This window comes from Oncorhynchus mykiss, chromosome 8 (genome assembly GCF_013265735.2).
Source record: "Oncorhynchus mykiss isolate Arlee chromosome 8, USDA_OmykA_1.1, whole genome shotgun sequence".
Classification (NCBI taxonomy): Eukaryota; Metazoa; Chordata; class Actinopteri; order Salmoniformes; family Salmonidae; genus Oncorhynchus; species Oncorhynchus mykiss.
In genome coordinates this window covers 55,005,087-55,031,660 of record NC_048572.1, presented here as the reverse complement: position 1 = coordinate 55,031,660, position 26,574 = coordinate 55,005,087, and the positions used below count along the sequence as shown (strand labels likewise).

The 26,574-nt window shown below is 42.7% G+C and overlaps 2 protein-coding genes across 4 annotated transcripts; both read right to left on the bottom strand.

Moving 5' to 3' along the window:
* Positions 1-6,452: 6,452 nt before the first annotated feature.
* Positions 6,453-20,756, bottom strand: LOC110530146 (coatomer subunit beta'). Its single transcript, XM_021612996.2, has 21 exons — positions 20,601-20,756; positions 19,842-19,979; positions 19,641-19,727; positions 19,384-19,510; positions 19,098-19,246; positions 18,817-18,963; positions 18,578-18,677; positions 16,792-16,934; positions 15,288-15,487; positions 14,955-15,065; positions 14,782-14,870; positions 14,489-14,595; positions 14,125-14,268; positions 13,778-13,908; positions 12,585-12,792; positions 11,535-11,645; positions 8,155-8,369; positions 7,660-7,936; positions 7,373-7,456; positions 7,033-7,191; positions 6,453-6,863 (listed from the first exon to the last, which is right to left on the bottom strand). Exons 1-21 carry the CDS (start codon positions 20,601-20,603, stop codon positions 6,747-6,749), a joined length of 2,847 nt encoding a protein of 948 aa, XP_021468671.1. The 5' UTR covers positions 20,604-20,756; the 3' UTR covers positions 6,453-6,746.
* Positions 20,757-21,503: 747 nt separating this feature from the next.
* Positions 21,504-23,644, bottom strand: LOC110530147 (retinol-binding protein 2). Of its 3 annotated transcripts, none has more exons than XR_002474485.2 (4): positions 23,512-23,644; positions 22,764-23,046; positions 22,389-22,490; positions 21,504-21,713 (listed from the first exon to the last, which is right to left on the bottom strand). XR_002474485.2 is itself a non-coding variant. In XM_036985702.1 (4 exons), the coding sequence occupies exons 1-4, from the start codon at positions 23,582-23,584 to the stop codon at positions 22,003-22,005; spliced, it is 369 nt and encodes a 122-aa protein (XP_036841597.1). In that variant the 5' UTR covers positions 23,585-23,644; the 3' UTR covers positions 21,504-22,002. The 3 variants fall into 3 exon arrangements, 2 of the variants coding, with proteins under 2 accessions (XP_036841597.1, XP_021468672.1); XM_036985702.1 differs by having other exon boundaries at positions 21,504-22,017; positions 22,868-23,046; XM_021612997.2 differs by having other exon boundaries at positions 22,868-23,046.
* Positions 23,645-26,574: the final 2,930 nt, after the last annotated feature.

Here is a 26,574-nt window from a genome sequence, read left to right as displayed (position 1 = left end):
GCGGTTAGTGGTTATGGTACGAAAGTTTGCTTGGAATGTTTTTGTTGCCTGGTCACAGACAGCAGTTGTATTCTACACTGAAGTCCACAAGCGAAGGGAAAAGAGGGCGTAGACGCAAGAAGGAATTATATATGCAACAAGCTGTAACGCTCAGGATGGTTGGACCAAGATGCAGCATGGGGTAAGTTAATCATTTTTTATTTATGATAACCGGCACAAAACAAGAAAGCGTAACAAACGAAACGTACAGCTTTGTAGGGCTAAAAAGCAACAATACAAAATCAAGATCCCACAAACAACAGGTGGGAAAAGGCTGCCTAAATATGATCCCCAATCAGAGACAACGATAGACAATCAGCTGCCTCTGATTGGGAACCATACCAGGCCAACATAGAAAATAAAAAACTAGTCTACCCACCATAGTCACACCCTGACCTAACCAAAATAGAGAAATAAAAGGTTCTCTAAGGTTGGGGCGTGACACAAGCAAAGTGATCATGCGGTTTTTATGTGGCGGATAGTTCTGTGTTTCGTGTTATCAGGGGTGTATTTATTCCGCCGATTCTGTTGAAAAACATTTCTTAAATGGAAGCAAACAGAACGCAACAGGGATAAATATACCTGAATTTGTCCAATAGAAACCCTCGTTTGCAACGGGATCAGATTACAACCTAGATCAGCTAGATGCAGGCAAGAGTGTGCAAGACAGTATTGATTATGTCACTGTCTGTCACCTTGATTACTCTAATTTCTCTCGGCCTTTGCACCTTTGTTGTAAACTTTCATTCTTGGCTAGGTTGTAGCAACCTCATGATGGGTGTAGGGAAAATATGAGTATCATGCCGTAGCCTAAACCTATTGATGGTACGTTGAGCTGGGTGAATGGAATATGAATGACATTCATCCAATATGCTGTAATAGAAATAAGGCCATGCTCATAAAACACAAAAAAATGGAAAGGGCAGTGACCATGCTGACAGCGTTCCCCAACTCACCCCCTCCCGTTTTTCAACTGGTCGTTCAGTACAGCACCGTTTCTGTTCAATTGAACGTTCCAGAACGTAAAAACTTACTGAATGCAGCCATGATGCCAAAAATGGATAACACACAGTATGTAGTGCAGCAAGAGTTGAGTGGGGATGAATGGATTTAGTTTAATGAGCCTTCCCCAACTAGCTAGTTTATGCTTCCGGCTAGAAACTTCAGCAAGAATTTGATACTTGTCTGCTGAAGTTGGGACTTGTGAGTGTTCAGAACTTTTCAGTTTTTATCGGAATACAAAGGCAATACATTTGCTTTAGCAGTCACCCTGATATTAGCTACACTATCTAGCTACTTCCCTCTAAGTTACTGCTGGACCTAGGATGTCACCCTACACCCTAACCCTACTACTCTGTTCCGCCATCTCTGGTCTCTTGGCCCTCCGACCCCTACGCTCAGCCCAGTCAAAGCTCTTCTCTGTCCTAGCACCCCAATGGTGAAACCAGCTTCCCCCTGAAGCTAGGACAGTCCCTACCCATCTTCCGAAAACATCTGAAACCCTACCTCTTCAATGAGTGCTTTAAATAATCCCTGTATAAATCTGTATTTGACGTAGGCTGCACAACTCAGGGTGTAGTCATCTAGCTAGCTACCAAAGGTGAGTGATGTAAAGTACTTAAGTAAAAATAATTCAAGTACTATTTAAGTACTTTTTGGGGGGTATCTGTACTTTGCTTTGCTATTTATATTTTTGACAACTTTTACTTTTACTCTACTACATTTCCCCTGACTCCCAAAAGTGGGCTAACACATTCTTGTGACATGTAGGAGACCTGATTCGAACCCAGTCAGTCACAAAAGCAAGATTAAATAGGGAGTGGAAAGTCTATCCTTAAGAAGGGCTATGACAAGTCATTTCAACTATAACGTGGCTTGTGATCATCATAGAGGGGAACAGAAGGCACGTCGTCCATGGTCCAGAGAGTCTTAGCTTTCAGGATTGCGGTCACAATAGCTCATAGCCAAAGTGGTTCAAATGCTAGATATACATTCATAGGAAGGAAATAAATTCAACAAGTCACATTGGCTTTAGAAACCGCCAGACGTTTATGTTTACCAGAGTGAGCGTTTCCTTCTGTCACGGATTGCCCCGGTACTGCTGTTCATTCCGTGCACCAGTTCCAGAGGTCTACGTCACCAGCCTCTAGGCGTCACTGAACTGTTTCATTAGGCACACCTGGTTCCCATTCCCCCTGATTAGTAATTGTATAAATGTGCTCTGTGTTCACCAATGTCTTGCCGGATATTGATTCCATGTCCGCTGGTCTTGTGAGTACCAGTGCTTTGTTTCAGCTTGCGTGTTTTGTGTACTCGTTATTACGGGTCTCTTCCTGTGTATTGTTGTGCACTTGTTATGATGGGTCCCGTGTATTTATTCAAGGTTTTACCTCGCTCTTTTGTTTGGGTTTCATCCCTGTGTTTTTGTATACTTGTTTTTGGGCTTTGTCCCCGTGCCTTTTCATGGTCTGTCGTATTTTGGGGTGAAGTATTAAAACCCCCTATTACGTATTCCTGCGCCTGTCTCCAATTATTTATACGTGACAGATTCTATCTGCTCCTCTAAGTGCCAGGATGTCTCTGGTTTTGAATCTGACTTTAGAGAACTGAATTTAACTGATTCTGAATGCATCTGACAAGTTTAATATATATGAAACTTTGATTAACTTGAAATTATGGTTTAAACTTGCAATAATTACCATATAGAAACTGAATATTAAATTGACATTTCAAAACTGAATGCAATATTCAATTTCAAATCATGAAATAAAAGTTCAATTAATGAATTCAATGATTACATTAGTGATATTTTTGAATTTGTAATGCACAAATGCAATATCCTAACACATTAAAGTCTGGAATTCAAATACAATTTTGGCACTGAAATTGCTCCATAATAGCACATTTCGGGTATAAAAATTGTCAAGGCCTGACGGAAACTGCTAATTTGGTTAACTTTCCAAATGTCGACAAAACAATAGACAAGGTGGGCTCTTTTTTGTGTTGGTACAATTAATGTGAGAAATGGCAGTGGAAACACTTATGGCATATTGCTATAGTAACCAATTTGGAGTCACGTGATTTAGTGTGTGGTCCTCCCACTAATTCTGTTTTTATTAGGCTACAAATTAAATAAATTAGATGACCTACACAGGGTTGTAAAAGTGCATAGTGATGAGCTTTTATGCTCCTTTCCAATAAATTGAGGGTATTCTGGTGACATGATGGCTGCCAACAAATCCAAATAATGGTTCTCATTTTGTCCATAATAGACTCATTTAGTAGGCTATACCCACACTCTGAGCTGTTGGCTATAGTGCATATGCCAAGACCAGAATGGGCACAATATAACACTTTCTGACGAAACCATCAGTTGAGTTAAATGTGCAGGAAACCCATTTAAGTTGTATTTTTATTTGGTACATGGGAATTTAACCCTAAGGAGTCATCACATACAGCCTTTTATCCGAAACAAGTCAATTTGATGGAAAAACATCTCTGGTGGGAGAATGCGCTTGTTTTTATGCTGACTTTAGACTCATTGCATCAATCTGTCGCCAATGGCTCAAATCTAGGTTGTGCCTTTTGATTTTGAGAAAATAAAAGACATTTTTCACTTCTGAAACCCCGCATGGTCTGTTTCCAACTTCCCGGAAGTCTCGCGATGTTGCACCTCTGTTTAGAAACGCTGTACTAAAACAAATACTATCGCCATCTTCTGGACGGTTTAAAATACATATATATATATATATATATAGCAATCACAAAATAGTCCCTCACTAAAATCAATACTATCACCATATACTGGCCGGTTTATGTAAAGCCAAACTAACGTGTTTTTTTTTTTCACGACGGAAAAATAAACAAGTCAGACTCATTAAATGCATTTCTTACAACTTTGAACTGACATTCCACTACTTCTGCAGCTCTGTTCAAATTGAATTCTTGAACTTTGAAAATAGTGGCCGGGGACTTCATTGCAGGCAAATTGAAACAATAAGCATGCATGAGAGCACCAGCTATTCCGTACAACTGTCATCACGCTCTCCATAGCCATTGTGAGCAAGACATTTCAACATTCCCAAAGCCAAGGGGCCAGACGGATTACCAGGAAGTGTGCTCAGATCATGCGGAGACCAACTGTCAAGTGTCTTCACTGACATTTTCAACCTCTCCCTGATAGTCTGTAATACCTACATGTTTCAAGCAGGCCACCATAGTCCCTGTGCCCAAGAACGCCAAGGTAACCAGCCTAAATGACTACCGCCCAATAGCACTCACCTCTGTAGCCATGAAGTGCTTTGAAAGGCTAGTCATGGCTCACATTAACACCATCATCCTGGAAACCCTAGACCCACTCCAATTCGCATACCGCCCCAACAGATCCACAGATGACGCAATCTCAATTGCACTCCACACTGCCCTTTCCCACCTGGACAAAAGGAACACCAATGTGAGAATGCTAATCATTGACTACAGCTCAGCGTTCAACACCATATTGCTCACAGAGGACTAAACCTCTCCCGCTGCAACTGGATCCTGGACTTCCTGACAGGCCGCCTCCAGTTGGTAAGGATAGGTAACAACACATCTGCCCCGCTGATCCTCAACACGGGAGCCCCTCAGTGGTGCATGCTTAGTACATTACTGGGGCTAAGCTTCCTGCCATCCAGGACCTCTATACAAGGCGGAGTCAGAGGAAGGCCCAAAAAATGGTAAAAGACTCCAGCTACCAAAGTCATAGACTACTCTCTGCTACTGCACAGCAAGCGGTACCAGAGCACCAAGTCTAGGACCAAAAGGCTCCTTAATAGCTTCTACCCCAAGCCATAAAACCACTGAACAATTAATCAAATGGATACCTGGACTATTTGCATTGACCCACCCCTTTTGTTTCCCCGATTCTTTTAATTTTTATGCTTCTGCTCGCTTTTTATCTAGCCAGTCACTTTACCCCTAATAACATGTACAGTACCAGTCAAACGTTTGGACACACCTGCTCATTCAACTTTGTTTTGTCAATGTTTTCTGTGAAATTACACACATGCAATCAAAATATATTTTATATTTGTGATTCTTCAAAGTAGCCACCCTTCGCCTTCATGACAGCTTTTGGCATTCTCTCAACCAGCTTCACGAGGAATGCTTTTCCAACAATCTTGAGTAGATGGAATACTACTGCATCTTATGTCAAATTGATGTCAAAATAAAATTTGTTTAATTTTTGCCAACCCTAACCTAATTTTCTTAACTGCCACAAAGTCACTTTTGACAAACTGTATACTGTATCGAGACAAAACCCTTGAGGGTGAACTTTAAAGCTCGACTACATTGCAGTTAGATTGCACAGACAACCACACTCAGAGCTAGTACTGATAGTCTTTTTGACTTTGGGGAGTGTATTAATACTCTCCCATTTTGGATTGTTGAATCTGTGCAGGATTCAAATAGAGTGGGCGTTCTACATAAACATTTTCTGAATGTTCCGCAATGGTTTGGCCTGCTGAACATGACAAGATTGGTTTCCCCTTTATTATGCTGCATTCATAAACAAGTTGAAAGTGGTATTTGCCACATACGACTGAAAAATCCACTTGAACGCCACTCCAACTCGTAATTACTAGTTGGAAACTATCATCCCGAGCGCCAACTTCTCCCAAATGCTGACCTGACTTCACCTATTAAAGGACCTTGATAACATAATTTATCAGTTTAAATATATCAAAACATTATTTATAAAAAGCAATATATTTGGTTTTCATTTACAATCATGATAGAGGTACTTTTAGTTTATGGTTGACACAGCTTGTTGGCCATTAGCCAATCGGCATTTCTCAACAAGCTCAAAGCACATGAGTGCATCCAACTGGTATTTACCACTTCCCCACTTGGTTATGATCACAGCATTTTGTTATGAAGCTGCTGGTAAATTTCGATTTGGAAATTAACTGCAAAAATGCTAATATTTGTACCATTGACTAGCATTTGTTCGACAAATGCTAAAAAACAAATGGTCAGGTAAACAAAACCAAAACATGGATTGATGTCATTCCTTGCCCATAGACTACTTACAGGGTAAGGAAACCAATGTCATTTTATAATTTGGGTGAAAGATCCCTTTAAGATGGCTTACTGGTATGTCAATAGTTACTTTAGAGTAATTTGATTGAAATAACATTTAAAACCAGCAAATTTTATACATGAATGGAAAAATGAATACATACAGTTAACTCGTTTTTAGCTTCAGCGTAACATAATCAAGTCAACTGTGAAGGCAATCATTTTTGCTGATAACAGAGCACAAACACAGCACCGACACCAAATGTAAAGAATCTAGAGTTTTAGTTTAAAAGCCAGCGTCTAATAATTAAATCCCGTATGGGCCCAAAAATGTCAAAACGACAACACCAGTGTTCAAATGTACAGCAATAGCAATTTATTATGCGTAAATGAACAGTGATTTATCATTGTACACATACAGAGAGTAAATATATAGCTCAATGCATGGATAGTTAGTGAAGGTAAGGCCCTGGATGAAGTGTAAAATCTGCTTAAGAATCAAGAAGTATAACTTGCCTCTTTCCCCTCGCATGGATTTCTCATCTACTCAGTCTTCCAAACACCGTAGGACTAACAAAACACATGTTAAGTACAAATACAAAAAGGGGGTTTGGTCTCTTAAATAAATTCATAGCGGGGGGGGGTTCTCAGTCATCTAAGAAGTCATCTTCCAGGTTAATGTCTGTGGTGTCCAGGTTAATGTCCGTGGTGTCGATGTCGTCCAGCTCCAAGTTGTCCAGGTCATCTTCAAGTTCGTCCAGGGCCTGGGGGAAATAACACAGCGTGAAATAACACACCTGGCCCATAACACAGCTAACGGTACTGAATACTGCAACGGGTTACATTCATGTATCTCCCATTCTTCTCGCTGGGTACAGTGCATTACTTGTCCAGAGCCTGCCCTACTGTCTTTCTAGGGAGACCGTTGCCTACCTTGTTCTTCCGTGCCTCAGATGAACCGGGGCTCGCCCCCTCTTCCTCTTCAGGTGCAGCCTCAGGCTCTGGCTCCGTCTCCGAGGGGATCGCGGAGGGCGTCAACACGGATGCCAGCACTCCAGCAGCCAACGTGATCTCTTCCCTGCAGTCTTCACCCTGTTGACAGACACACAGGCATGAGCAGGACTCTGTTTCCAGGCCATTTCTAGATTTGAAACTCGACTCTTCCAGGCCTATGATGGAAAAAAACAACTAGTCTGTAGATCTAAATAAAAGTCCTTTGATCAAGTTGGCTATCACTTTAACTGTATAGTGAAGGTCTCAGAAGCAGACTTACTGGTACCAGTGTGGCAAGTGAGAGGGGAACTCCTTTGGGCTCGTAGCCCGTGGCATCCTCTAGTATATTACGTTCTTCATTGGGCTGGAGAAAAGAGGCAAGATATGGATAATGTGAGTAAATAAGTAGAAAGACCGCAATGGGAGCGATAGGAATTACTACGTATTCAAGTTGGACTCCTCCTGTGCAGCAAATACACATCCATAGCTAGCTTTCAGTTTAGAGATTTGCAAGCCAGATATTTCCATTTCATTTCTACAGTCCCACATCGAATCCCCACCACTCACTGTGACCAGAGGGTAGTCGGTGGCTGGCCGGGAGTTGCCCAGGCAGGTCTCCCGGAGGAACTGCTCGGCCACAAACGACTCCTTCAGACCGGGGAACAGGTTCTCATACTCGGTGGGGTCGGCCAGCGACTCGGCCGCCTTCTGGTTGACCTTGGCCAGGCTCTCCCTCCACAGCTTGACCACCCTGGACACCTGGCTGGGCAGGTAGGTGCGGGCCAGGAAGGCTGCCTCGGGCAGCCGGTTGGTCCGGATCAGCAGCTCCAGACAGTGGTCCAGTCTGGGGGAAAACAGACAGGAGACTTGAGACCAGTATCAGAGAGAGGTCCAAATCACTGCTACTAATCACATGCTCCATCAAAGATCAAACATACAGGAGGAGTGTCGTGTAGGATTCCAATACCTCATTGTAACTCTACTGAATTTAGGAAAGCTGGATATGTAACGGAGCTGGATATGACATCGTCGTGTACCCCCTCTACCCTCCCTTGTACTCACTTCCCCTGCAGGAAATAAGTCATGAAGGCCACGTTGTTCTTGCCGTCCCGCTCAGCGCCCTCGGCCAGCTTGCCCACCATGGCAGCGTTGCCCGAGGCCGTGGCGAGCAGCAGCAGGCCGCCGTAGTCCTGGGCATGATGGAGGCACTCCTGGGCCAGGCTAAACTGGCACTTACTGATGGCCAGCTCTGCCAGCTGCTTCCACTTCTGCTCCGACTGCCACCAGAGAAAAAGGAAACGGTTGTAATGTTATATATGTTGTCGGTTAGACTAATATTGTATGGAGTTGGGTCCAAGCTAAAACAATCGTACAGTTCAGCACTGTTTAGTGCAGAAGGACGGTCAATACATTTAACGATATGATTGAGTACACAATCGACTCAGATCTAAATCAGATGTTGACTGAATAGATTTAAAACCGAGCAGATACTACTCTTCAGTATTGAATAACTCATTCGTGAACGACTGACGGCGGCGCTATGCACGTAGCACACAATCGGTTGGCAACGTCGGGCAAGTCTAAAGGAGGGGTGTGTTTTTTTCCATAAATAACTGGTGTGCTGCTTCCAGTGTGAAAGAAATCTCAAGATATTGCTCACCTGATATAGAACTAGGGCTGTGATAGTCAGAAAACGCCGTCAGCCGCTGATTGTCAAGCAAATAACTGCCGGTCTCACGGTAATTGACCCGTTAATTAACACATTTAGCATCTCTTGGCTTCCTACGAGCCACTGATGCAGACCTTTGAAACATCTACATTTTTAGAAAGTCTAAATCCATGTAACGTAGCCTACACCTTCACAATAAATCTTATTTTAGACAGGTCTAAAGAAGCATGGTAGGAAAAAAATGTAGTCTATTTCAGAAGAACAGAATCACACTCAGATGTCCTTATGTTAGGTCCTGATCTGGTTATGCCATATGGCGGTGGGCTACACTAGTTCACTTAGCAGACAACATTTCCCTTAGAATTCCGTGGTATTATTTTATAGCATGAATACAATTTAGCAAACCTGAATAAAATAGAAAGGGATATTTTCTCCAGACGATGGAGTGCACACATGCCGCTATTCTGTGTTGAGCGGTTAAATAGGTCCTCCTATATGCTTCATTTAGAGTTATTAATGGAACTTTAGTTGTTCCACAAACGTTGGGCTCTGTTCTGATTTTTAATGCATTGTAAGGTTGCATGATGTAACTCTAATAATGATTAGGAAAAAAAGTCACTTGAAAAGGCACAATGCCTCAACATTCCCGGGGAATCCCCTTTGTGTGGCCGTAATGCACTCGTCTTCTGCAGCCAGTGGCTGTTGTGCCCTTGGGCTAAACATAATAATTATAAACAACCCAAAAGCATGTAATGCTTTTATTATAAAAAGGTGCATTCTTATGGTGAAAATTATCTTCCCCAAACTTGATACTCACACACTGCTTATGTATGCCAGTTAGGCTCTACACCTTGTACAGCGGATTAATGTGCTTCATTTTAAGACGTTATTTGGCCACTTTAGTTGTGATACAAACCTTATCAAAACATATAGGCCAGGCTACATGAGTTGTGCGACTATAATTAAAATAAGTTGTCTTTTTTTTTTTTCCAAAGGCATTGTTTTTTTTATACTGGGCATCATTCACAAGTGATAATGTATAATTCACAAGTGGTAGGATAAAATTGTCACATCAGACTATTCTTGATTTAATTCTTGTCTTTACATATATACTAAATAATGTGTGTGAAGTTTGTTTGGATTTAGAATGGACCATTATCATGCACCTGTCTCAAAACGGGCAGGGGGAAAATTACATGGCATCTATGCACTTAAAGCGAATGGAGGACGCTTTTCCCGTGGTTCATTTTCATGCCAGCCAGGTAGGCTATACTCCTGCTGTAAAGAGAAGCAATGTGCTTAATATTAGGAATGTTGAGAAATAAATAGAGTAGGCCTAGCCTATAGAAAGCGGACAATTTTAAGAGGCCATCACTCCATTTTCTCACCATTGCATAACCTATAGAACATGAGCTCTCGTGAAGTGTTTGATTAGATTTTCCATCACATTGGCACTGACGTCAGAGTGATTAGAGGGACAATAGAGTGCTGAGTAGCAGGAAGTTAGCAAGTTTGGTATTCTACTAATGACCAGCAGCAGCAATTGGAAAAGCCTAATTACCGTGACTAAACGGTCACGTGGAATTTGACTGCCTTCGTGAATCGTGACCGCCGGTAATACAGTCTCCTCAACAGCCCTATATAGATTACCTCGTGGTAAGCTGCAGACCTTTATCGACCAAGAGAGTTCTCATCCATAATCATCACGGGTGTCTACATCCCTCCACTGGTGTAGATGAAGGAGACAGGTTATTGAGTGTGTGCCATTCAGAGGGTGAATGGGCAAGACAAAAGATTGAAGTGCCTTTGAACGGGGCATGGTAGTAGGTGCCGGGCGCACCAGTTTGTGTCAAGAACTGCAACGCTGCTGGGTTTTTCACGCTTAACAGCTTCCCGTGTGTATCAAGAATGGTCCACCACCCAAATGACATCCAGCCAAGTTGACACAACTGAAGCATTGGAGTCAACAAGGGCCAGCATCCCTGTGGAACACTTTCAACACCTTGTAGAGTCCATGCCCTGACAAATTGAGGCTGTTCTGGAGGACAAAAAGGGGGGGGGGGAGATTTTGTACATGAAGTGTATACAAACCATATACACACACAACCACTCATCATTTGCTGCTGCTACTCTGTTCTTTATTTTACTCTATCCTGATGACTAGTCACTTTACCCTGACTTCATGTACATATCTACCTCAAATACCTCGTCCCTCTGCACACCACCTGGTGCTGGTACTCCCTGTATATAGCTCCACGTTAACCTGGTGCTCCCTGTATATAGCTCCACATTGACCTGGTGCTCCCTGTATATAGCTCCACATTGACCTGGTGCTCCCTGTATATAGCTCCACATTGACCTGGTGCTCCCTGTATATAGCTCCACATTGACCTGGTGCTCCCTGTATATAGCTCCACATTGACCTGGTGCTCCCTGTATATAGCTCCACATTGACCTGGTGCTCCCTGTATATAGCTCCACATTGACCTGGTGCTCCCTGTATATAGCTCCACATTGACCTGGTGCTCCCTGTGTATTGCTCCACATTGACCTGGTACTCCCTGTATATAGCTCCATTCTTGGTTATTTTATTCCTTGTGTTATTATTTTATTTGTATTTTTTACTCTGCATCATTGGGAAGCAAAATACCAGCATTTCTACAGCAGTTGTATTCGTTGCATGTGACAAATAAAATTTGATTTACAGTCTTTGAACTCTCTTGTAGTGTGTGTGAAGTGGTCTCGCAAAAGTCTAGTGTACTGAAGATCTCACCTCTGCCTCCACAGCCAGCTGATAGGCGATCTTCAACTCCCCAAGCTGCAGGGCCAGCTCAAACCTGTGCTCAGAGTCTGACGACACGGCCAGAGCCTGCTGCTTGAAGCCCTGGACGACCAAAAATAACATGTCAGTAAACATAACATTTCACACAAACACAGTCAGTTCTCACAACAGTAAAACAGCAGCCACACAAAACGCAGCTTGACCCATGTTGAAGATGAAGAGCTCAGAATTATATATCGTCAAAAATAATATCCCGATATGTAACTGTATAAATGTTTCTCCCAATTACTAATCATTGACATTACATCCAAAAAGTCAAATTTCGTAACCCAATACATCCCATAATAAGCACCGAGCTCTTGACATAGCAGTGCAGGTTTATCGTAACAACATGTGAGGATTTTACATTGTGTGGTAGTCGTCTTCAAAGTTGTTTCAGTGGATCGCAAAAAAAGCTCTAATTAGCATAACAAGCTAAACCAAATGGAAGAGGCTTTGAGAATAAAAAGCCTGGTATACAGTCAGTGCTTCAGGGATACACTTGTTTATGTAAGGAACCTTCTAAAAAGACCAGGAATTTCAGATTAATATGAGAAACATATACTAAAATATATATTTTTTTAAATACTACATGTCATGTCTCAAAATTGATATCCATCTTACCTCTATATTGTTTTATGTCCTGCAGATTTGAAAAGAAAGATGACGAGTTCAACGGGAAAGTGAGCCTTGCACAAAATCCAGTCTAGCTGACGCAATGTAATTTTCCTGATTTCATCACACCCCCCCCTGGCCTCCTACCAGGATAAAAGCTCTACTTTTGAGACATGAGGTTTGGACCATAGGTTTTCTTAAGAGGGTTATATACACAATTAACATTATTTTACCCTTTGGTCAAAAGATGCATTTTGAATTGGACACCCTGTAACATTCCATAGTCTAGCTAGAATCTACTCACTCCCCCCAGCGCCCCCATAGAGTTAAAGTACCCCATTCTACACACCTCATTTCCTTCATTAACAGGAAGTTCCTGGTTCTGACCTGTTTCTCCAGGAAGTGGGCCACACGGGTCCTCTGTTCCTTGGGGATGGTGGGCAACACTTTGTCGGCCATGCCAAAGTCCCTGCGCATCACAGCTGTCTGGTACTCCAGCACAGACACCAGCAGGGAGTAGCTGACGATGTTCAGCTCTTTGTCGCCCAGGTACAGGCGGTCGTCCTTGGGGATGTAGCCCAGCAGGTACATGGTTCTACGGATGGAGTAGATCGATAACGTGTTATAGGAATTAAAAAGGAAAACACACTTTGAGAGGGAGTTTTAGGGATGGTTTCCCAGACACAGATGAAGCCTAGTTCTAAACTAAAAAAACATGCTCAATGGAGGAAGATCTTTTTAGTAGCAAGATTTTCATGGGAAGATCTTTTTAGTATGGTACTAGGCTTAATCTTTGTCTGGAAAACTACCTCGAAATGTATTTTTTTGAAGTAAATTAGGCTGTATGTAGGGGGGTTACCCCCGCACCCCCTCCCCCATTTTAATTTGTTGAATAGTCTTGTTGTAGGATAAATGCGATGTCAATGTAGCCTAAGCACGTCGCTAGACAGAAGCGGGGTGGACCTGCTTATGAAGTACATATAGAGGCTTCGAGAAGCCCTCTGACAATAGCAGTGCCATTCTCCTACAGGGGCACGAAAAGGTGTGAAAGCTCTCTGAACATGTGATCTTTAAACTCTAAGCCACCGAATACAGAGATGGGCAACTGGTGGCGCCCTCTTTGAAGGCCCTCTGAACTTGAATTTTTATATAATGGGTGGGCTTTCAAAACACAAAATGTCTTGACGGACTCAAATGTTGCCCTATAGAGGACACTAGTGGGGATTTTTGGCTTAACATTAAGATAATATTGGCTGGCTTAACAAACAGCTAGTCTAATCCTTCTCCAAAAAGCAACGTTTGAATATTCTGAGATGATTGTTTCTGGTCTTACACCCCCAACATTGGTGCTTTACACCCCCCAAAAAAACAGGGTCGGACCCAAAGCAACAGTAGTATTGAGCTTCACTTACTCCAGACTATTAATCCTGGGTAGTATTCACTAGGAACCAAATGAAACAAATGGGCCAAAACGGGTAGGACCTACCCAAATTTAATCCAATAGACGCTTGTTTTCATTTTCAGTTGCAAAATATTGCTACGCTGTGCACTAATAAATATACAACCCTGGTACGCAGTACCTGTCCAGGTGAGCGATGGTGACAATCTCTCCCCCCACAAAGTAGTTGAGTCTGTTGACAGAGCTGGTGTAGATGAAGCAGTCTCCCACCCACAGACCTGTCTTCACCACTTCCTGGATCTCCCCCTGGACCTGGAGGATCAAGACACAAAATGGCAGATTGGGGACAGAGGGCAGATGGTGAGTGTTCACTGGTGCCCTGTTGTCTAGGGCCCTCTACTGGATGGCTATAGGCATTGTGCTTCGTCTTCAGTCGAAACCATAAGCCTCTCTTGTAGAGTTGTAGAGTCTACCTGCTAGGTCAGTACAGGTACAAGGTAATATCGAGTATTAGCCTGTCACACACACCTCAAAGGCGTCTTCGATGCCGTCCTCCGTCACTCCCTCGTTGTTCTCTTGTGAGGCGGCTACTTTCTCGGACAGGTAGCGCAGGATGAAGAAGGACTCCTCTGTGGCTATACACACCAACTCCCCTGAGTCTGACCAGAAGATCTACAAACCAAAGAGAGAGAGATGAAGTGTTAGCTCATGCTTCACTTACAGTCCTGATTTCATGACGATAATGCAAATTGTGTCATATGACCATTTCTACCAATACGGTACTGGGTGGAAAAACAAACATTGACCAAAACAAACATTTGTACATGGTAGGGCACTCTCGCACCCATCTATATTCTGATCAAGATGCCCTTTCCTCGACAGCAGTACTCACATGTTTGGGCTGGATCTCAATGCGGCGGACCAGCTCTGTGTTCTCCCAGTCATAGAAGGCCAGACCGTTCACTGACCTGACGCCCAGCAAGAAGCCTCCATAGATACCTGCACACACACACACACACTCAGTTAAGGTATCTGGTCATGTCGAATAACATTTTTGTTTTCTGTTGCAAAACATTGTAAAACATTTTCTGTTGCCTGCCAGGTTCCATCAAAACTGCCATCATTTTTTTATGCAGTATCTTTTTTCACACTACAAACTACCTGCAACTGATCTCTTCCACTTACCTTCAGCCCCAAAGTCTGGCTTGAAAGACTTCTTCTCTTTGAAGTTCTTGAAGATTTTGACCACACTGTTGCTTTCTCTGATGGCATACCTGCGACAAGGCAGACCACGCACGTTAACCACTGACAGACAGTAACCATCCATAACAAAGAATGTGTGTGTGTGTTGAACTCACTCAGAGGAGTCATGTGCCCAGACAAACTCCTGGGCTGAGCCGAAGCTCTTGTTCCTCAGTGCCATGGCAGTGTAGATGATGTACTCTCCGTCTCCACACACCACAACAAACCTGACAACACAAACAAAAACACATTTGGATTAAAGAGAGGCTACACAAAATAATCCAGATTTTCAACAGATGAAGTGTTTGGATATATATGAATATCATATTTCTCCAAACATTTGAAAACAACTTTACTTGCCTTTAAAATGTGTGGCACACAAACACTAACATGGAGTTGTTGTGCAAGGCGTTTAATTAGGTTCACCGAATAGCTGACGTCGGACTGACCTTCCGTTGGGGTTGTGCTGAATGGTCTGGGGGTAGATCTCACAGCTGCCCATGTCTTTGACGGCCAGCGCCAGCCTCTCTCCGTCCTTGATCTCCGTGTCACCCATGGCCTTCAGGTTGGCCTGCTGCACCTCTGAGTGCTTGGCCCAGATGATCTTCCCATTGGTGTCCATGGACATGGCTGGCTCCTCACGCCCCAGCTACAGCACACAGGAGGATGGACTGAGTAAAGTACCGTGGCTTTCAGAGATGTCAGTTGTTTCAACATAGAAGGGTACTTTGAAAAAGGGCATGTGCGCAATGTGTACAAACTGACAGTCTATCAAACTCTGTATTGTGAAATAGCTGTGGGTTATTCCGTTTTGAATTTTATGCACAAATACACTATATATACACAAAAGTATGTGGATGCCCCTTCAAATGAGTGGATTCGGCTATGTCAGCCACACCCGTTGCTGACAGGTGTATAAAATTAAGCACACAGCCATGCAATCTCCATAGAGAAAACATTGGCAGTAGAATGGCCCGTACTGAGGAGCTCAGTGACTTTCAATGTGGCACTGTCATAGGATGCCAACAAGTCAGTTTTTCACCTTTCTGCCCTGCTAGAGCTGCCCCGGTCAACTGGACGTGCTGTTATTGTGAATTGGAAATGTCTAGGAGCAACAGTGACTCAGCCACGAAGTGATAGGCCACACAAGCTCACAGAACGGAACCACCGAGTGCAGAAGCGTGTAGTGCGTACAAATCTGTCCTGGGTTGCAACACTCAATACCTACTTCCAAACTGCCTCTGGAAACAACGTCAGCACAAGACCCATTTGTCGGGATCTTCATGAAATGGGTTTCCATGGTCGAGCAGCCTAAGACCACCATGCGGAATGCCAAGCGTCGGCTGGAGTGGTGTAATGCTTGCAGCCATTGGACTCAGTGGAAACGATGAATCACGCTTCACCATCTGGCAGTCCGAAGGACGAAGCTGGGTTTGACAGATGCCAAGAGAACACGACATGCCCGAATGCATAGTGCAAACTGTAAAGTTTGGTGGAGGAGGGATAATGGTCTGGGGCTGATTTTCATGGTTCGAGCTAGGCCCTTTAGTTCCAGTGAAGCGAAATCTTAACGCTACAGCATACAATTACATTCTAGACAATTCTGTGCTTCCAACTTTGTGGCAACAGTTTGGGGAAGGCCCTTTCCCGATTCAGCATGACATGGCATGTCACCATGCACAAAACGAGTTCCATACTGAAATGGTTTGTTGAGATCGGTATGGAGGAACTTGACTGGTCTGCACAGAGCCCTGATTTCAACCCCATCGAACACCTTTGGGATGAATTGGAACGCCGACTGCTAGTGGAGGCTGTTATAGCAGCAAAGGGGGGGGGGGGGGGGGGGGGGGGGGTGACCAACTCCATATTAATGCCCATGATTTTGGAATGAGATGTTCGACTAGCAGGTCCACATACTTTTGGTCATGTAGTGTATATGGCCATATTCCACACCTTGATGATGATGCTGCCTTCGTCGTAACCCAGGGCCACGTTGTTGGAGCCTCGCAGGCCACACACACACCACACGCGCTCCATGCCGTAGTTCAGCGTGCTCTCCAGACGGTACGTACTCGAGTGCCAGATGCGCACAGTGCCTATGGAACCAGAGAAACGATTTGTTTCTTTCAGAACTGTGATTGTGTGCTTTATATGTAAAAACATGCGTACATTGTATAGAGTAGAGTTAATACTAGTGGTCGACCGATTCATCGGAATGGCCGATTAATTAGGGCAGATTTCAAGTTTTCATAACAAATCGGGAAATCAGTATTTTTGGACACCGATTTGGCCGATTTTAAAATATTTTTTAACACCTTTATTTAATCTTTATTTAACTAGGCAAGTCAGTTAAGAACACATTCTTATTTTCAATGACGGCCTAGGAACGGTGGGTTAACTGCGGTGCGTATCGTTGCTCCAACGTGTACCAAACCATAAACATCAATGCCTTTCTTAAAATCAATACACAGAAGTATAGATTTTTAAACCTGCATATTTAGCTAAAAGAAATCCAGGTTAGCAGGCAATATTAACCAGGTGAAATTGTGTCACTTCTCTTGCGTTCATTGCACGCAGAGTCTGTGTATATGCAACGGTTTGGGCAGCCTAATTTGCCAGAATTTTACATAATTATGACATAACATTGAAGGTTGTGCAATGCAACAGGAATATTTAGACTGATGGATGCCACCCGTTAGATAAAATATGGAACGGTTCCGTATTTCACTGAAAGAATAAACGTCTTGTTTTCGAGAAGATAGTTTCAGGATTCGGCCATATTAATGACCTAAGGCTCGTATTTCTGTGTGTTATCATGTTATAACTAAGTCTATGATTTGATAGAGCAGTCTGACTGAGTGGTGGTAGGCAGCAGCAGGCTCGTAAGCATTTATTCAAACAGCACTTTCGTGCGTTTGCCAGCAGCTGTTTATGACTTCAAGCCTATCAACTCCCGATATTAGGCTGGTGTAACCGATGTGAAAGGGCTAGCTAGTTAGCGGGGTGTGCGCTAATAGCGTTTCAAACGTCACTTGCTCTGAGACTTGGAGTGGTTGTTCCCCTTGCTCTGCATGGGTAACGCTGCTTCAAGGGTGGCTGTTGTTGTTGTGTTCCTGGTTCGAGCCCAGGTATGAGCGAGGAGAGGGACGGAAGCTATACTGTTACACTGGCAACACTAAAGTGCCTATAAGATCATCCAATAGTCAAAGGTTAATGAAATACAAATGGTATCGAGAGAAATAGTCCTATTCCTATAATAACTACAACCTAAAACATCTTACCCGGGAATATTGAAGACTCATGTTAAAAGGAACCACCAGCTTTCATATGTTCTCATTTTCTGAGCAAGGAACTTAAACTTTAGCTTTCTTACATGGCACATATTGATTGCACTTTTACTTTCTTCTCCAACACTTTGTTTTTGCATTATTTAAACCATATTTAACATGTTTCATTATTTATTTGAGGCTAAATTGATTTATATTTAATGTATTATATTAAGTTAAAATAAGTGTTCATTCAGTATTGTTGTAATTGTCATTATTACAAATAAAGAACTTTAAAACGGCCGATTGATTGGTATCTGCTTTTTTGGTCCTCCAATAATCGGTATCGGCATTGAAAAATCATAATCGGTCGACCTCTAGTTAATACATAGCCGTTCGTCTGCTCACCACAAACAGAACAAGTATCTACAAAGGATCAGAATCTAATACGCGTGTATAAGGTATTTACTCACCGTCCTCTGAGCCTGTGATGATGATGGGCAGCTCTGGGTGAAAGCTGACACACGACACATTCTGGGCGTGTCCCTCCAGGGTCTGCACACACGTCTTGTTCTGAAGAGACACAGGACAGGAGTGTGAGACATTTGCCTGGACCAATACAGTATCATCAAAGACCAGAAAACCCATCTGCTGAACAGGTTACCAGCTTTCTCAGGCTAAAAGTGTTTGTTTCATTCCTCAGCCGTCTTACCTGGTAGTCCCAGATCTTGACCAGGCGGTCATCAGCTCCTGATATAAGGTAGGGCTTGTCCCCTCCACTGTAGTAGTCAATGCAGTTGACACCTTTCTCATGGCCCTCAAGGGTGAAGTTAGGAGCAGAGGAGCCTAACTGCCAAACCTGGGATAGGGCAGAGGATGAGTTAGTCAAATAAATACACTCACACTATTCACAAACATCTACACTAAGTTATTGTAAGCACACACATGACTTGTGTGGTAAAGTCAACACACACACACAGTGTCTGGTTTTACCTTGATGGTTCTGTCCAGAGAAGCGCTGGCAAATTGGTTGTTGTCTTTAGGGTTGATGACGATCTGCATGACGTAGTGGGTGTGGCCCTCGAACACCTGGCTGCAAGACCACTTCTTCTCCCAGTCCCACAGCTTAATCAGCATGTCATCTGGACACACACACACACACACACGCGATGAAACAATTAGTTAATATAATACTTGTGAGATAGATAATCAGTTTATGTATTTGACCCATATGTATAAAATGATACAAGTCATAAAAGACAAGTTACTGATTGTGTACCACTGCTTGTGAGGATGTAGGGCTGGGTGGGATGCACGGCAATACAACGGATGTAGTCAGAGTGGGCCTCAAACATGTGAACCCTCTCCAGGGTGTTGTAGTTGAACACACGGATCTGCATGTCATCCTACAGAGAGAAGGGAGGAAAGACATTATGACCCTGCAAATACAGTAAGCGTGTAGTCTCCATGGGAAGATAAACCATCAAAAAGTTCTCATTAGCTAGATGCTTGTCCTGAATTTAAAGCATCACTCACGGCTCCTGTTATGACCCAGTTCTTCCTGGCTACAAACTTTGATGCTCTCACTGGAAGGTCACACACTTCAAAGGTCTTCACCAAGGTCTGAAAAGGATATATTTACAAATTGTACATTCTCATTCATTGCATACAAGTTTAGCTTAGAGCTGTTTATCTCCATTGTGCAAATATTCAACATCAAACTGTTTGTGTGTGTACCTGTGTTTCGTGGTTCCAGACGCAGACACTACCATTGTACAGGCTGGCCAGCATCCACGGCTCGGTCGGGTGGAGGTCCACACTCTTCACCCGGTCTGACCGGGCTGTCAGCTTCCGCTTGATGTCCAGCCTGAGAGGCTTTGAGACAGATGTCAAGTCAATCCAAATAAACAGACAGGGCAGTGCACAACGTACTCATCTGATTGCAGAGAGCTAGCTAGCTTGCCAGCTAACGTTTGCTAAAAGTGATAACGTTAGCTTATAAAACACGACCAATTCATAATTCTTCATGACCACATCCAAAAACCGTCAACACTGACAGCACAATATATATCAAGGTACCGTACCATCTAAATAAAACGATTTTACATGCAAAACGTAGAAATAACTAGTTAGCTAACTGCTCACGCTTAGTAAATATGTGACATGGAGCTAGTTAGCAAAGAAGACGAGCATCCTTGCCACGGATAGACGTAGTTAACACAACTAACGTTAGCTAGTTAGCATTATCCTTGCTGAATGATCTAGCTAGCTGACGAGTGCTTAGCTTTTATCATCCCAATAAATAATAATGAATCGGACTAGCTAGGTCGGTAAATGGTAAGATACCTAATGTTAGCTAGCTACAGAGGACTAGCTTGTTTTCTAGTTAGCTAACATGGCTGGCCTATCACAATCGACACCGGCTTTACTGAAATAAACTGGTTACATGCAATTCAGACTACACATCTTTCAACAACGAATGTACACTTGTCTCACCATGTTTTATCAGTGGGTTGTCTCTTTTTATGTGAATTAATTATGAATAGTTCCAGTCGGTGTTGCGTTTTCTGTGGACGGACTATCGAGTGACGTGGAACTTCCTGAAACGGCGTGCGATGTGAAATGATGACGTGCCATTTTGGAGGTTCATTTTGGGTCATTTTGGAGCGTGGCACTTTTCTCCCATTTTCCATGGTGTCCTGAGCTGCACTGCTGTCTGCAGTTTAGCTATAACTTTTTTTTAAAGTATTATTTCAAACATAGCATATACTGTACAAATTGTGCATATTAAGAACTGCAGTTTACAAGCATGTTCAGACAGTGTTATTTTCAGGGCAAAATGAATCACTATGGTGGCCCAAATTGTTAATTCATCTTTGTAAAGCTGGTGCAGTCCAGGGCCTACTACCTACCGGTTTATGTTCCTATATGGTTTGGGAGGCGTCTCTGTGTATCATCACCTAATGGCCATAGGCGGATTGTCATTGATGAGGTAGTCGTTTCTCAAAGTTATTTTATGCCAGCTGGGACCAGCAAACTATGGTCCCTCTTGTGTCAGGGACCAGCAAGTTATGGTTTTCCTCCATGGAGGACACTCACATTAAAATAGCACTGTAAAACTGACTCCATTAGTGTAAGTTAACTATCTCAGCGACAGGAAAGCCACATCGCACGGACTGGCACCGGTCAATGAACCAGGGTTGAGAAACACTGGGCTATACAACTGAGTGGCTAAACAATGATCAGCCAGAGGGAAATTGAGCAATAACATGGGTTCCCATGGTCAACGTTGAGAAGTCATAGGCTAACATATGACTATTTCATTTGTATGAAAAGACAAACAACGTATTAGTTAAGGAAGATTTGTCCAACAAAAAATAAAATATAGTACCAATAGGCTTAGAAGAGTGAACAATATACAATGCTTTATTCAGGTTTGCTTGTGAGTTTGAAACCGTATGACAAGTTTAAATGGTAACAGCAGGAGTTTACTATATTGACACAAGGTATGAAAAAGTGGATGAATCCAGCAACTGATATCCAGATATTGTCTTTCTATTCTTTTCTCTTGAACACCTGCCTGCAGACTTTGTCCTCACACGTCAGTTCCTGTGAATTCAGAGAGAACAAATCTGAGGTCAGATCTCAGTCTGATGTCAGATATCAAGTTTGGGATTAGGAGCTTGGGGTGCCATATTCCTCGCCTTATCTCATTCCCTTTGAAGAAACAGGTTAGTCCTGGTCGATCAGTGCAAATTAAGGAAAGGACCATTGATATGCTACCAGAGATGATAGAGAAAGTGAGACATTTCATAGGCTCCTTTTTTTCTGGTTGGTAGCATGGAGAATGAACTAAGTAGAACTGCTATCGCATTGGTGCGTATGGAGGAGCCACCCCTTAAGTAGACTGGAACTGTAAACAAAAAAACCAAAAAGAGTTTCTTGTTAAAAGGCCTTTTTGGGTAATTTTTATAATCCGCCGTCTTTGATGCTACCTAGGAATGGCAATCTCCTGTCTGTAAAATAAGTTTCACATTTATAATCTGCAGGTGGCGATATCTCTATGATGTTCATCAGCTCATGAGGAAGGTGCAACGTTTAAAGAACATTGAGATACAGTAGAAGTATAGGACTGTCTGATGTGCAGCACAAACATGTTCTCTGTCTTGCAAAGTAAGGACTCATTTCAGGCCCACATTCATATTTCTACCTGCAATGTTAAGGATGGAGATACTACACTGCATATCACCAACATGATCAATTAAGTAAATAATGTTAACCCACCAGGTACAGTTTGTCTCCTTCGATCCAGTGCTTCCACCCACGGTTGTCCTTTTCCCCCTTCTGGGTACACACTAGTTTGTCCCCCTCCCTCACCACAAGAGCCTGTTAAGGTACAGTCAAAATTGATATGAATTGTCAATGTATGGCTATAAAGGAAACCACATTTGTGACACAAAAGTTAAAATGCTATTATCCAAGATCTAAGGACAGAAAAAAAGAAGCAAACGGTAAAGTAGAAAAATATCAAACGGAGGAAGATGAGGAAGAGATGGACCGATCTGTTCAAATAGTTTAAAGCTACATCCTTCTTTTCTTCCTTATTTGAAGTAATCGTTCATGTGACTGGACTTTTTATTGTAATAAATCATTGCTTACACCTAGTTAATCACGTGCGATCAGCAGTGATGACATGTACATCCCAAAAAGAGAGCAAGAAGGATGCGTTGTAACAGTATTCGAACACAGCCCACGTGTCCAACCTTGACCACCCTGTTGTCCAGTCCTTTGGTGTGCTCCACAAACTCCACCCCCACAGTGAACATCAGCTCATAGTTCCTGAAGGTGCTCAGCGTCTTGACTTCAAACTTGTCTCCATCCTGGGTGATCACTTTGGTCTGGGCCAGCTGCACTGCGATTTTGCGTGTGGCAAAGTCAATGTCTGTGGTAAAAAAAAAAGAAGTAAAATATGTAAAAGCTTGAAAAAATTTGTAAGGATCAAATCACACGTAACATTTGAGTAATAGAGATGTAACTGGAAATAATACCCATGTTTATAACATCAAAGCTGTCTAAAAGGACAAGAGCCTTTTAGCTCTATGCAAAATATACAATCAAAGCAGAATACCGGTATGCAATGTTGCACCACTATACATGTTACATATTGCACCTCAGAATACGGTGGTCCCCATGTGAATCTCTCAGTTAACACTGCTGAAAAGTACTGTCTACATCTAATGTACAATAGACCTGCACATTATACAGTTACAATATATTGGCAGTGGTAGTGCACACTGCACAGGCACTTGTACATCCCCTTTTCTTCTCATCCTTCTCTACAGATGGATGGAAAAACATGATATATTCCATCGTGGTAATCCATAGAGATAATGAAGAAAGATCTTACTCAGTGCTTTCATGTAATCCTCAAAGTTCTCACTGCTCTCCAACTCCCATTTGCCATTGAAGTCTACAGGCATGTTGGTTCTGTGGGCTGGTGAACTTTGGGCTGAATCAGAATGGGAAGGTACACGGTGTCCCAGCCTCTTTATATAACAGCCAAGGCAGAGGGCAGAGTACTATTGATAAAGTAGTTGAGTGCTATGGCTGTAGGGGGGACAGGAGGGGTGATGGGATGGGAAGAGCGGTCATAGAAGAGGCCTATCGGGAGATACAGTAAGTAGTGCCAATTCACACACACACACAAACACACACACTTTGAGCATGCAGGTTGAGTAAGTTCAACATGTGCAAATCCAGTATCTGCTAATAGAAAACAGAAGGGGGACATACTTGTGAACATAAGCAAGCATTTAAAGTTAAACAGGTTCTCACGTACAAAATGCGTATCAGCCAATTAAAATGTTTGATTTACTTGCACATACTGTAAATTGTAGCTGATCCCATCAGATGAAGTGATTACATATTGGCACAGCTTTTTCAGCCAATTAAAATTGTAGATGTAGTCCTAATTAACATACCTGTCCCACTGCACTTTCTGATCATCAAAGCAACTAGGCCAGGGATCATCAACTAGATTCAGCCACAGGTCGATTTTTTCCTGAGAGGATAGTAAGGGGGCCAGAACATAATTACAAAAGAATTGTAGACTGAAAAATGAACAGCAAGAAGCCCAAACAGATATGTATGACTAAAACATAATTTCAAACCTTACTTACATTAGATATGATCACATATCTCTTTATTATGCGTGGGAATACTTTGGAACAGATTTTAAAAATCTCTTGGACCTGATATGCTGGTGCTTTTACAGTCTTTTTTTTATGTCCAACCATAAACATTTTTTTTTTAAATAACCTATTTTTTTTTGTGCTCAGAAAACTTCGGACGCGGACCACCAGTTGGGAAACCTTGAACTATGTTATCACGTGTATTTGACTGACCGGTCAAATTGCTCTCTGTGTAAAGTGCCTAGTTCATGTAATTGTCACAGATTGTGGCAAGGGCCCCCCCCCCCCCTCCCTCCTTTCAAATGTTGATTCACATGTAGCGCATTGTGTTAGTGTGTTGAAAAGGGACGTAGTCTACTGCCAACAGCTTGAAATGAGAAAGGAATTGAATTTCAGCCTTGCACACACACACTTCTATTGCCTAATAATCACATTGCATAGGCTATATTACATGGATGTGTAAAACCTAAATGTAGGCCGACGTTTTATATAGATTTTCATAATCATTCGTCACATACTGTGCTATTTCACCCAAGGAGGATGATCCAAAGTGAACAGTAGAAATTGTTTGCATTCACGTTATCATCCTGCAGATGGCAGTATTGCAGATGGAAAATACAATGAGGAATGAGGACACTTGGCTGTCATTAGTGTATGATCACGTGAGGAAGGAAGTGGTAAGCAGCATGACCAGTGCCAGATGACGTTGTAACACTGTCATTACGTTGAATACACAATAACGTTACTCAAATTGACGGCCATCTCGGCCAAAAAATATTTGACATTTATTCAGGTACCGACTCCTGGCTGTACAATTTTGATTGAAGTTCTGTTCAAGATCAAGCATTCGTAACCAACTGTATTCATTGGGGTTGGCTCGTGGAACCCGTACTACTGCTGCAGCCAACAATGTGCAATTTACTGAAATTGCTGCCTGTGCACTCTGACGTCACTCAATGCACTTTTGCAGCCAGGCACGTGTGTTGTGACTAACAAAAAAAATCCTTTGTCTCATTTAGAGGGACAATGCGTGCATTTTAGCGTTTGAGTCACTTCAAAAGTTGCTAAAAGTTCCAAATACATTTTAAAAGTAGCTACATTTGTTGGTAGGTGCTGTTTGGGGAAAAAAGGGTGCAGGGTAGTCTGAAAAGTTGCTAAATCTAGCAACATAATAGCTAAGTTGACGTCACTGAGCGTGACGTTCTTTACACTAGTAGAAAAACTAGGGCTCAACAAGAAACACCATACCAGTCAAACAAATTTGACCCAACATCCCAAATTGATACTGGGAGTACATGTTCACACTTCCACTTGCCCCAGCCAACTTCGTTCTCCCCAGACCTCAGCAACCTTTGCACACAGGAAGCAAACTTTAATTGAAAAGACAAAAACAAGACCAGAAGGGAACGAACAGGAGTGATAGAACAGGACAATACCAAACAAGACAGGTCAGTCACGTGGACATTTAGAAACAGGGTGCGCGAGAGAGCGTGTCAGCAACCAGCACCAAGGAAAATAATGTCCCAGGGTCCTCATTAAATTTTGGCAACAACCGTAAGTTCCCAACAATAACAAATGTGTCCGGGGTATGACCGAAAGAGTGACCCCTAGGTAAATCTGGGTCACCTTCCCAGAGCAAACTCTCCCCTGAGAGCTTTCCTTCCCTAACCAACTCTAGCTGCTCTTGATTTTAGCACGCTCCAAGTCCTGTGTAAATGCCAGTTCTTTGTCATACTTTACACGATCATGCTCTAGCTGTAACAGACAGTCATTTCTGCTGTTCAAAAAGACTAAGGCTAACATGGAGCAGCCATTGTAACGAGACAGGGAGACCGCGAGTCCTCGGCAGAGGCTGACCCACTGCTAATTTCAAGAACACCACTCCATCAGATTGGCTTTCAATATCAACCAAACAGAATTTGACGTTTATCACTAATTTCAACCTTGTAGTGTTCAGCGATCTTCAACAGCTGTTTAGTACATAATTCTAACAGTTCCTCTGATGAAAAGCAAATTAACTTTGACTCAATACACCATAGTCACAAGTAAATACACAAATTCTTCCTCTTCTCCTCTGCTGAGCACACCAGACCAGAGAAATGGCAAATCACACTGGGCACCACAGAAGAGATGAGCTATATGGAGCTTCCCCAAAACCTACAATAACTCAACCCCAGTCATCATGCGGATTTGCAGTGGGTAATTACTGTTCCCAGCTGGCAAGGGAAGAAAAAAAAAACAATATGCTGGCAGATTCCCAAGCCACAGATGTGCCCCCA